The sequence below is a fragment of the Erythrolamprus reginae genome, chromosome 2, assembly GCF_031021105.1.
Source record: "Erythrolamprus reginae isolate rEryReg1 chromosome 2, rEryReg1.hap1, whole genome shotgun sequence".
NCBI classification, from domain to species: domain Eukaryota; kingdom Metazoa; phylum Chordata; class Lepidosauria; order Squamata; family Dipsadidae; genus Erythrolamprus; species Erythrolamprus reginae.
In genome coordinates, this window is record NC_091951.1 from 161,400,529 (window position 1) to 161,413,452 (window position 12,924).

The 12,924-nt window shown below is 42.2% G+C and overlaps 1 protein-coding gene across 2 annotated transcripts in view; it reads right to left on the reverse strand.

The window, feature by feature from the left end:
- Positions 1-5,329: 5,329 nt before the first annotated feature.
- The window catches only part of TTYH2 (tweety family member 2), a 105,330-nt gene continuing 97,735 nt past the window's right edge, over positions 5,330-12,924 (reverse strand). Inside the window, exon 14 of one of the 2 annotated variants that reach the window (XM_070740235.1) lies at positions 5,330-10,083. In XM_070740235.1, the coding sequence (XP_070596336.1) occupies positions 10,003-10,083 (81 nt within the window). In that variant the 3' untranslated portion in view covers positions 5,330-10,002. The remainder of the gene's footprint in view (positions 10,084-12,924) is intronic. The other variant, XM_070740234.1, reaches the window with a different exon arrangement.

A 12,924-nucleotide genomic window follows, 5' to 3' on the forward strand; every position in this document is an offset into this window, starting at 1 on the left:
TCCATCAAGGCATTCTGAATGTTCTTCAGACAAGATGCAATTGTGTACTGACGCCAGTAGGCCTTCAATGTGAAGTTGTCATCAGCATCCATTGCTTCCACGATGCTTCCAAGAGAATTGCGCGTGTACAGTGCCTTAAATGCACGGATAATACCTTGATCCATCGGCTGGATAAGCGATGTGGTGTTTGGTGGCAAGAATTCAACTTGCACCCCATCATGTTCATGGTCCAGGTGATCATGGCCGCCAGCATTGTCCATTAGGAGAAGCACTTTGAAATCGAGTCCTTTGCGAGCCAAATACACCTCCACCTGTGGGATGAAGCACTGATGAAACCAGTCCCGCGTGAGGGGTTTTGTAATCCATGCTTTAGGATTATGCATCCAGTACACTGGCAATGAATTCTTGTTTCTGTTCTTGAGGGCTCTTGGATTTCGTGACTTATAGATTAGCCCTGGCTTCATCAAAAAGCCTGCTGCATTCCCACACATGATCAAAGTCACTCGATCTTTCATGGCCTTAAAGCCAGGGGCTTTGGCTTCATCTTGCATCAAGAAAGTCCTTGAAGGCATCCTCTTCCAGAACAGGCCTGTTTCGTCCATGTTGAACACCTGTTCTGGAAGGTAGCCCCCTTCTGCAATTAGGTCTTTAAACGTGCGCTGGACAAAGTTTTCTGCTGCACCTGTATCTGCTGAGGCAGCTTCTCCATGCAATGACACACTCTTCAGGCCATAGCGCCGTTGAAATTTCTCAAACCACCCTTTGCTTGCTGTGAATGTGGCTGGGGCTGAAGAAGCAGAAGAATGACAGGAAAGGGAGAGAGAAGTGACTTGAATGAAAGCATACAGAGTAAATGCCCACCTCCTTCCCTCCTTCCCTTCTCTCCCTCCCTCCTTCCCTCCTTCCTTCCTTCCTTCCTCCCTCCTTCCTTCCTTCCCTCCTTCCCTGCTCCTTCCTTAAAAAACACTTAAATACAGTATGTAATGACAGAATAAAAAACCCCAGCCCTTACCTGCGTTTCCCTCATCTGCATCGCCTTCTTCTGTGTCTTCAAGACGGTTGTACAATTGCTGGGCCTTGGTCCTCATAGTGTTGGTATCCAAAGCAATGCTCTTTTTGCGGCAGTCTTGTACCCACAGGGACAAAGCAGCTTCCATCTTCATAAGCCGTTTGTTTCTAGGCGTCACCATTCTTTTTGCAGCCTTGTTGAATGCCATCAGAGAACTTTGCCTTATCTTTTTCTCGTCGTCCCGAATGGTTCGCACACTCGATTCGTTGATCCCATACTGCCGACCAACATCTGCATAAGAGCGTCCCCCTTTCAGCATGTCCAAAATGTCAATTTTCTCTTTAATTGTGAGTATCCTCCTGGTCTTTTTAGCGTCGCCGCCTCCACTCCGTGTGCAACGTTTAGGAGGCATCTTCCAACAAGTCTGAACAAGTTCCAACAGTTGCAAAGCTTTTTTTTGCGTTTGCAACGATTGGTCGAGATTTTGGCCAATCAGCAATCAGTATGACGTCATCGGGCGGGAAAAACCGTGGTGTAGGAAAAAAAACGCGGACTTATTTTTTAATTAATATTTTTTGAAAAACCGCGTTGCAGCGTTTCGCGCTAATCGAGAACGCGCAAATCGAGGGATCACTGTATTACTAATAGGCCAAGTACCCAGATCTAGCAATAGTACTTAGACTTATATATCACTTCTCAATGCTTTACAGCTCTCTCTAAACAGTTTACAGAGTCAGCATACTGCCCCCAACAATCTGAATCCTTATTTTAGCAACCTCGGAAGGATGAAAGGATGAGTCCACGTTGAGCCGTTCATAATTGAATTCCTGGCAGTGAGCAGTGAGTTAGCCTGCAGCATTGCATTCTAGCCACTGTGCCACCCTGGGTTTTAATGCATATTTCATTTAGATGTTTTTAGTGTTTAATTGGTTTAGTGTTTTCTTAGTTTTAAAATATTTTAATATTTTTAATTGTAATGTATTTTTTGAATTGTAAGCCATTCACAGGCAAAATCTATCCTCTTGTAATCTCCAAAATAAGTTACTCCATTAAATTCATTCATTTAATTTCTATGGCTGCCCATTTTGAAATGGGGAGCCAGAGAAATTAAATGAATGAATGCAATTATTGGACTAGCTTTGTTTGGATTTTGCAAGTAGATGTTGTGTGTCATGAGAGAGTCAATGGGTGGAAAGTGTTCAAAGCTAGTGCAAAGAAAATTCTTGATGGGAACTTGACGTTTGTGAACTTAAGCTTTATTCCCAAATGTTTCATTACTGAAGTAGTGAATGCCTTGATAATGCCTTGACATTGACTTTTGAATTATATGACCTATGGTAGTAGATTTTCATTTCAGTCTTCATCACCCCAAGATTTGACTCGCCCTGATCCTGCTAGTTTTTAATTTTAAGAAGGCTTGGACGATGTGTCTGATCCTTTGGGTGCTGGGCTAGGATGTTCAATGAGCAAGGGGTAGTATATGTTGTGATTTTGATTTTTTTTTAAATGCACACATTGTATTTCTGTTGTATGAATATGGACGCAAAGAGCTAGAAGGTAATTATGGCAGAGAACTTGTGAGAGATTCAGATTTATATGGAAAACGTATTCCTGACTGGTGAGGTCTTTACTGCTTTTTGTTCAAAGTAAAACAAAAGGTTTTACTTTGGACAAAATCTTGATTAGTGTTGTCATTAGCACTATTGTGTATTGTTATTTCCTTACACAATTGCTGTCCAAACCACATTCCCATGGCCTTCATCTCTAGAAAAAGAATCACATTGAGGTTTGAATCTTGGAAAAATTCTTAATTATATTAAATTCAGTCACAGATGGCCTGGATTCCAAACAGTAAATCTCTATTATTTGAAAATACGGGGTTGATGTAATTTCAATAGGTGAGAGATTAAGCCCAAGTCTCTTTTTAGGACTCTGGATATACAACTTGCATCTTGATTTTATTACAAACTCTGGGCAAGGAATGCTTTTGGACATTGGAAAACGTAATTTTGCTTCGCCATCAGCTTAAGCAATATAACATCAAATAAGTGCTTCTCTGTATTTTTTGCTCCTTAGATATGTTGTGTATAATGTGTTTAAAGCGCTATGTTCTAGCTCAGTGATGGCGAACCTTTTTTCCCTCGTGTGCTGAAAGATGGTACACATGTGCTATTGTGCATGTTCGAGTGCCCACACCCATAATTAAATGCCTGTGGAGGGTGAAAACAGCTTCCCCCACCCTCTGGAGGCCAGAAATAGCCTGTTTCCCAACTTCTGACGGGCCCAGTAGGCTCGTGTTTCACATAACAACAGTGACTCGTTTGCTTATCTCCCAAGTATAGGGCAGGTAGTCCATAACCGAGCCTAAAATTTCTGCTGCAAAGTGAGACGTTTGTTAAGTGAGTTTTACCCCATTTTATAATTTGGCACAGTTATTAAGTGAATCTCAGCAGTTCCTAAGTTAGTAAAAGAATCTGGCTTCCCCATTGACTTTGATTTTCAGAAGTTGCAAAAGGTGATCACATGACCCAGAGACAATGCAACCGTCAAATATGAGTCAGCTGCCAAGTGTCTGAATTTTGATCACATGATCGTGGCTCATATGCTGCAACAGTTGTGTGGAAAACATTCATAAGTCACTTTTTTCAGTGCTGTTGCAATTTTGAACAGTTTAGAATAAAAAGAGTCTGATTGCTATCTAGAAAACTATAGGTTACCTTTATTGGAGAAACATTTATATGTGTATGTGTACTTTCACTGGCTGAAATGTCTTAGTACAGGGGAAACCATATCAAGTAATTGTGCCAGTTAGCATAACCTCCATCAACACTGGCTGGGCAAACTACTGTATACAGTATGAACAAACCCCACACTCAACAGCACGGATGATTAAAAGCCCTTCATGGCATCGGACCAGAATATCTCCGAGACCGCCTCCTGCCGCACGAATCCCAGCGACCGATTAGGTCCCACAGAGTGGGCCTTCTCCGGGTCCCGTCAACTAAACAATGTCGGTTGGCGGGCCCCAGGGGAAGAGCCTTCTCTGTGGCGGCCCCGGCCCTCTGGAACCAACTCCCCCCGGAGATTAGAACTGCCCCTACTCTTCCTGCCTTCCGTAAACTCCTTAAAACCCACCTTTGCCGTCAGGCATGGGGGAACTGAAACATCTCTCCCTGGGCACGTTTAATTTATGCATGGTATGTCTGTGTGTGTGACTGTTAGCATATGGGGTTTTTTAAATATTTAAATATTTTAAATTTGTCTGATTGCTTATGATTTGTTTTTACATGTTGTGAGCCGCCCCGAGTCTTCGGAGAGGGGCGGCATACAAATCTAAGTAATAAATAAATAAATAAATGATGTTACGTCGTCAGGTAATGAAATGCAAGCAAACAACCAAGGATTCCATCAATACTTCCAAATGGTCAGTTGATGTAGTAGGAGGCTGTTGTCAGCAAGAAACTAACCACACATTGTCCATTTTGGGACAAAGCTAGATGATAGACTACACATGCACATTATGCTATTAGCAACAATTATTGGACCTCACAGTCAGGACAAAAACTATAGGATTTTGCTTTTTAACCCCTTTCCTCACTATACAAAAGATATGTTTAACTCACACATCTCATTCCAGTTGGGGAAGGGAATTTTTTTTTTTTAAAGTTAAGTGCAATAAGTAATGCTAGGTTGCTTTAAGAGAACTGGACTCCATTTTGAAAGTGTAACACTTGAGGCTCTTGGAGAACTGAACACAGTAAATTGCATTTATCAAGCTTCAATATTAGGAAGTTGGGTATGAAGGTCATGAAGTATAATTAAGATATTTCCAATTTGAGATTTAAATTTTGCTATTCACTGTAAATTTTCTTATAAAAGAGCAGAAAAAAAATCTGTTCTATTGTTGTCACCAAAGTATATTATAATATTAAATCAAGTCTGAAAAACAATTAAGACTCACTGTCTGTTAATTTAGGCTCACTGTAGTTTTAAACTACGTTTTAGCATACTATTTTCCAAATCAAGGCAAGTCTTTTTTTGGTAGGCTTTGATTACTGTATAAATTACACACACTGCAGATATCTTCTTAAGAAGCATCTGCTCTGCTTATCTATGCTTGCATTTATCATACCATATACCATACTATTTTATTTAATAACATAATTAAAATAATGTCTGTATCTAATAGTGTCGCTTTTTATTTTTGCCATTTCTAGTACTTTCAAGTACATCTAATAATAACTACGGTAATCCCAAATACAAAGCTTTGCATGGAAAATAACAAATCAAACTAAAGTAAAAAAAACCAGGAAAATGAAATTTATATTTTTAGTATGTTTATTATCAGTTTCCCAGTCAGTACATATAAATCAGGCACAGCTCTGAAGTAGCCTGTGATAGTTAATTCACATGCATTTTTTTTTTGTTGAAAAAAAAAAACTTTTAATTGTACTGTTATCAATAGCATTACTCATAGCATTAAAATTAAGATTCTCTTCTCCCTCTGCCTTAAAAATGTAGCCAATCACATATAAGATGGATATATAAATTATGTTGTTGTACATGATAGGTACAAGTTATCCTTGATAGAAAGACATAGTATGTAATTGTTTGTCAAGTAATTAAAAATATGTCACATTATGCATCTTGGAGGACAACTCTACCTTTGCAGTTGTTATCACTGTAGTGGTTGTCCATGGCATATGGGTTGCTCAGGGAGGGGGTAGCACCTTTGGTGTAGGGGCATGTTGTGTCCTTTTACAGCAGCCCTTTTAGGGCAGGTTTTAGGGCAGCTCATTCACCTTTGGTCTCCACCTGTCACTCAGCTCTCACCTGTGGCTCTCAGTAGCTGTAGCATGCACAGCGACCATACTTCGGGCAATAACTTCAAACAGCTTGGCCAAACCAGCTGAGAGTAGCCGACGTTTGGCGAGACATGGACTTTTCTATCCTGAGCATGTGAAGACAGATTCCGGTGGACTGAGCAGATGAAACCTCCTAGAATGGGTCAATGGTCATGAAGGCGGTTTCTACAAGCAATGGGAAGACCCGAAAGATGCCCTAGTCAACCACTAGGAGAAGGGAAACTCTGACTGCAAACCTCCACTGCCTTGTGGCTATATCTATCATTGCAAAAGGTTTCAGGAGTAAACCTTGAGTCAAAATCCAGAGCTGGAGTCCTGGAGGCAGTTTGTGACTCTGTACAGCTACGTTCTAATAACTCCTGCGATATAGCTGGAACCAATCGTGTTGGTCTTTGCCATTCCATTGGATTAGTTCAGAGATGTGGAAAGGGGAGATCTGTTGCTTGGGTAAGTCTACACCAGTGATGGTGAACCTATGGCATGGTTGCCACAGGTGGCACGCGGACTCACAACTGCTGGCACGCGAGCCGCTACCCTAGCTCAGCTCCTACAGGTATGTTATTTGCTGGCCAGCTGATTTTTGGCTCACACAGACCCTCTGGGAGGATGTTTTTAGCTTCTAGAATGCCTCTGGGGGGAAGGGAAAGGGCGTTTTTATCCTCCCCCAGTTCCAGGGAAGCCTTTGGAGCCTGGGGAGGGCGAAACACGAGTCTACTGGGCCCACCAGAAGTTGGGAAAGAGGCCGTTTCCAGCCTCGAGGGTTTCTGGCTGGCGGGGGAACTGTTTTCGCCCTCCCCAGGCATTGAATTGTGGGTGTGGGCACTCGTGCATGCGTGATAATTCATGCCCACGCTCTTTCAGCACCTGAGTAAAAAAAGGTTCACCATCACTGGTCTACACCATTGGAAACATGCATTTTCAGCCTGTGAAGATATTCTGAGTTCTTTGAACTTAGTTGAGGAAACCCAGCTATTTTATGTTTCCAAGAGAGTGGTCACATTTTGCTTTCACTTCCAACTATGCCTAAGTAGAGAAAGGTAAGCTAACTCATTTGGGAAAGTTTAGCATAACCCCCAAAATGTAACTTGTTAACTTTAAAAGGAATTGCTTTTGGCAAAAGCTGAAATCAGACCTGTAAGAGGCTTTGATTCTTCAAATTGACTTTTTGTGCTTTGATTTCCTTCCTCCAGTGCTTATCATCTCCTTGGAATCCCCTCCTGTCCAAATGTTATTATTTCTTTTATTTTCTCTCTCCAGTAGTAGATAATAAGAATCTGATTCTCTTTCAGAAAAGCCCACAAGATCTTTGTTACCTGAGGGAAAGATATGACAGTATTCTCCTGCCTGTGATTTGTTCATACAAATGGTGACTAGACTGTAAAAGAAATCTTAACACTGGTCGTCGAAAATTGCTGCTGAGACAAAGGACAGACCGCCTGGCACTGTTTTAACCTCTAATACTTTGTCATTGCTCATCTCCTGGTGGCGGAGATAAAATGAGAGCCAGCAGTTCTCAGGACAGATACATCAACAGCTGTGGTACCTTCAAGGACATAAAGAGAAAGATAAAAAGCAGTAGGAAAAGCAGAAAGAAAGATGGCTATGAGACGGAAACTACACTCTCACAGTGACAGAGGTAAACTGACTACTTATAGCAGTCTGGGTTCAGTCTAGTTTGCAATGAAGAATCTTAACAAATTAGATTGAGTGTCTGAAAGACTTCTGCTGAGTTTAGGCCTGACTAGCAGTCCTGTCAAAGTGTGTGAAGCTGGGGACTGCTCTTTAGTCTTGATCTGGGGAACCTGAAACTTGCCTCGCTGTGCCCAGTGATAGGACTTGGCCTTACAAGAGCCAAATGTGTGCAAGTAACAATGGAAATTATGAACAGTTCCTAATTTCATGATGCTACAGTTCTTTCATGGGTGGAGAAAGCAAGACATTATTCGGAAGAAACTACTGTCACCTTTTCAACATTACCTGCGTATTAGAGTAGCCAATCCAGCCTGATCCAATGTTCCCTGGTATTTTTGATCCTCTCACATGGTAAGATATATTTTTGAATATATCAGTACTTGCCATATAAATATATTATTTTGGAAGCTTAATTTTTGCCTTTAATTTTAATTCCCCTTTGGGGTACATGGCAGGGGGGATATACTCCTGGTTCGCTCGTGCCTGTCGGTCATTGGAGAGCTGGTTGTGAAGGCAGTGCAAGGCTCCGCCCACCTGCCCAGACGCTGCCATTGGTGTTCTTATACCCTCTGTGCATGCACAAAATGCTTTGCACATGCAGAGGATAAAAGAACACAAATGGCAGTGTCTTGAGCCTCACGCTGCCTTTGTGACTGTTGTGATTCAGCCTGAGGCTCCTCAGGGACCGGCTGCGTCTCTGCTGGATCCATGCCCAGAGGAGGAGGACAGTGAACAGGAGGGGCAGGACCAGGCAGACGGGGGAGAGGAAAGTCAGGAAGAGGAGGCGGCAGAGCAGCCTGAGAGCCCCCGGGGGGGGGGGGGCTCTCCCCAGCTAGTAGCCTGGACTCATTGGATGAAGAAGCACAGGCTATAATTGACATGAGACAGCGACGTGCAGCTCAGAGACGGGACCAATTAGAAAGGTATTTGCATCACTGAATTGGCAACAGCTGGGTTTGGGTGTGGTTCTCAGCAGGGTTGAAAAGGCAGGCCCGCCCTTGCAGCCTTGTGGAGCGTTATCAACTGGAAGTTCTGTGACCCTGCTTCGCTTCTCGGCGTCTCTGATCTTGGCTTGTGGCCTAGAAGTCTGGAAGACTTGGGGGAGGCGTGGGTTTGTTATCTCCAGCGTTGTTTTTGACAGCAAGAATCCTGTTTTATTTCATGGCCTTCGTGAAACCTCTGTGAAGTTCCAGCGTGTTCCTGTCTGTAAGAACAGTGTCTGTTACCTGTGTTTGCTTTGACTTATATAAACTGCCTTTGCTTTTTACCAGTGTGTCTGGATTCTCTTTTTGGTTGGTGTTGGCTTCTGGAGGGACCCAGACAGAACAGTGACCGGCTTCCCTATGACTGACAGGCACGAGCGAACCAGGAGCGTTTCACCCCTGGTGGTTGGGAAATCGGTGCCAAAATCAGATGTTGGCTTGTAAAGTACATAAGAAAAGCTGTAATCATTAATAACAGATTAAAAACAGACACAAAAATTATGTTCTTTGGATAGTTAATATAAAACATAGACAAAAAAAAAATTAGCAAACCAAATAAAGTATGTAACAGAGCAAAAAAAAAGACATTTCTTCTAAATAATACCTGAGGCCATCATAAAAGGAGTTGGTGAAGTTCATGTCAGTTCTTGATGCAAAAGAGCGAGCGACAAGTGGCAATATTGTGCATGGGTTTTTGTATCACAAAATACCAAACAGGTTCTATCAAAAAGGATGATGGATGATGCTGTGCCAAGCCAACAGTAAGTTCTGTGCAGAGGCCTCTTCAGAGGACATTAAAAATTCACTCTTCTGTCAGCATTGCATGTGATTCAGAAGTGAGGAGCATCTTCTCTCGTGGCAAGCCCCTGCCCCATTTCTCTGAGGTTAGCATTGTACACCATGTGTCAAGTGTTCACTTTACTTGATCTTATTATCTGCCCTAGTAAAACAAAAAGGAAGACAGAGCCGCCCTATCAGGCATGAAAAAACTGCCCCAAAGTTGGTGCAGAAGAAAAGGGAACAGGACGTATAGCATTAATTGCAAACCCATGGCAGGCCTTATTCTAATTTCACATCTCCCTGCTCCCCCAAAGTAAGAAAATATAAGTTTGGGGAGGCCACTGCAATAGTTACAGAAAGGAGCAGGAAATGAATAGACCTCTGACCCCAGCTCATTGGATGGAGGATCCAGGTACCATTCTGGGTCTGCAACAGAAGAAGACGTAATATTGGAAGAAGAAAAGCTGCCAATCAAGCACACAGGATAATCTTTGAAGAGTACATGGATTGCCAGCAGGAGTTTTCTTCAGCTGATCTGTTTTCAAGACCTTTGGACACCTGACCAGTTTGCTAGGGAAGCAATCTTATTCCCAGCAGTCTATGTGCCTTCAGTTATTATTACTGCAGTTTTCACTATAGCATCGTGGGTGGTTTTTTCTCTACGATCTGAGTGCTAGGCTGGAAATTCGTTGCTAGGCTGTCGCCGGAAATCATCATTAACCGCAAGATAGGTGGCTCGCATACTTGGAGTATACTAGAGAGGAGAGAAAATGGGAGAGAAGTTATACATTCTGATTTCAACGACAAGCTTAGGATTTTACTGATAGAAGCAACTAAGGTTCCTTCTAAAGTCTCATAGATAAATTACTAGCACTACAGAACCAACCAGAAATAAATATGCTGATGATTTGTTTCATCAGGAACAGAAGAACATGCTTGACCGTTAGCAGCAGAGGTGGAGTGGGATGAAATGAGAACAGAAAGGCAACTAGAAAGCAATGGTTGGCAAGGTCTAAAGATCTTGTGATTCCAATGAGAAATTGGGATAAGCATCTGGCTGCGATTCTCCACTACTGGGATGCAGCAGTAATGGAGAAACTGAGAAGCTTTCACATGAACGTTTTGAGTTGATTACACAAACACCAATAGCAAAGTACACATCAGAACAGTGTTGAACTTTGTACTTTTAAAAATTCAACAGAAAGTGTAAAAAAGTTTCTTTTCCATTAGAGATACAGAATATAGAAGGGTGGTCTTCTAGTCTAAACCCCTGCCAAAGCAGGAGACCCTACACCATTCCAGACAAATGGCCATCCAATCTCTACTTAAAAACTCCAAGTGATGGAGCACCTACAAATTCTGAAAGCAAGCCTTGAAGTAGAGTGGAACAGAAACAGAATAACATAATTGGAAGGGGCCTTGGAGGATTTATAATCCACCCCACTGCTCAAGCAGAAGATCATACACCAGTGATGGCAAACTTTTTTTCCCTTGGGTGCCGAAAGAGCATATGCGTGCACTATTGCACATGCACGAGTGCCCACACCCACATTTCAATGTCTGGGGAGGGCGAAAACAGCTTCCCCCACCCCTCAGAGGCCCTTTGGCGGCCAGAAATGGCCTGTTTCCCAACTTCTGGTGGGCCCAGTAGGCTCGTGTTTTGCCCTCCCCAGGCTCCAAAGGTTTCCCTGGAGCTGGTGGAGGTTAGAAACGCACTCCCCAATCTACCCGAAGGCTCTCTGGAACCCAAAAAACCCCTCTTTTTTGCCTCTGTAAGAGCCAAAAACCAGCTGGCCGGCATACACATGCACATTGGAACTGAGCTAGGGCAACAGCTCACGTGCCAGCAGATATGGCTCTATGTGCCACCTGTGACAACCATGCCAAAGGTTTGCCATTACTGTCATATATCATTTCAGGTCATCTCCAGTCCAATTATTAAGAAAAGCTCCATATATATATGAAGGGATTGGATACTGTAGCCTAGAGGATAATTCTCTGCCTTACAAGGCAAAGGTTGCAGGTTCAAGTCCCAGTGGGTATGGCTAGCTGATGAGGCCAAAATAAGGCCGAAATAGATCTATCCTAGTCTCCCTTAATTTTCAAATTCAGCAAAAAACATCAACAAACATGTGACATACATACATACATACATACATACATACATACATATATAGTCATTGCAATATATATCAAATAATATATATATAATATTATGTGAATGATGAGGCAGCAGCCATCTCGATCACCGGAACATAAAACTTTAATAAAACAACTTAGCTTTCGTTAGCGTGCTGCTAACTTCGTCAGAGTATTAAAATGCCATGGGAGACAATCACATTTATAAAGCATTACTAATATATAATATTATATATATAGGGAGCTTTTCTTAATAATTGGACTAATAATTATATATCTATATAAATCTTTAGAGATTATGATTGCTGATAACAGCCCTCTTCTTCACTGCCCCTCCAGAGCAGTTCTAAACAAGGTCCCAGGAGACAGGTACTGTATTTTTAAGAATATAAGATGCACCTTTTTCCTCCCTAAAAGAGGCTGATAATTTGGGTGCATCTTATAGTTGGAATGTAGCTTTCCCCCCCCCGCCCAGCCTTGACTAGTGGCTAACGATCTTCCCACCTCTTACCTTGCAGGCTCTTTCATTGTTTCTCTCTGCGAAGAATCTTTTCCAAACCCTAAGTCTTTGCCGGGTTTTTTTCATTGCTTCAAATAAATTTCTTTCCAGTCCTAACCAGGTAATAATGATGTTCCCAGCTCTTACTGGCTTGCAAGCTCTTTCATTGTTACTCTGTGCGAAGAATGTTTTCCAAACCCTGTCTTTGTAGGGTTTTTTCCTTTCTCTATTTGCTTTGAATGTTTCTTTCCAGCCCTAACCAGATGCTAACAATGTTCCCAGCTCTTACCAGCTTGCAAGCTCTTTAATTGTTACTCATTGTGAATAATGTTTTCCAAGCCCTAAAACTTTGCAGTCCCCCCCCCCCTTTTGGTCTAAGTTGCTCCAAATGTTTCTTTCCAGCCCTAACCAGGTGCTAATGATCTTCCCAGCTTTTACCCGCTTACAAGCTCTTTCATTGTTATTCTCTGCAAAGAATGTTTTCCAAACTCTGTCTTTGTAGGGTTTCTTTCATTGCTTTACTTGCTCCAAATGTTTCTTTCCAGGTGCTAATGATGTTCCCAGCTCTTACTGGCTTGCAAGCTCTTTCATTGTTACTCTCTCCAAATAAAGTTTTTTAAAAATCCTAACCAGGGGATAAAATAATGTACTGAAGCTGACCAGACTAAGGATGCTAGTCAGATGAATTCCTGGTAAGCAGATTCTTTCCCCTATTTTCCTCCCCAAAAACTAAGGTGCATCTTATACTCCAAAAAATACAGTATTCGGGGTTCCCCTGCCAAGCGTGGGGAACTCTGTGTCGCCGTGGCACTTGGCCACACCCCTTTCTTTCCTAACTGTATTAATGACTCATAATAAAATTAGAGAACAAACACCTTTCCTAAATCTGTATTCCCCAAATGAGTTGGAATTACAATCTGTAGAAATCCCCTCCCCTCATTGCTGTACAGAATGGGA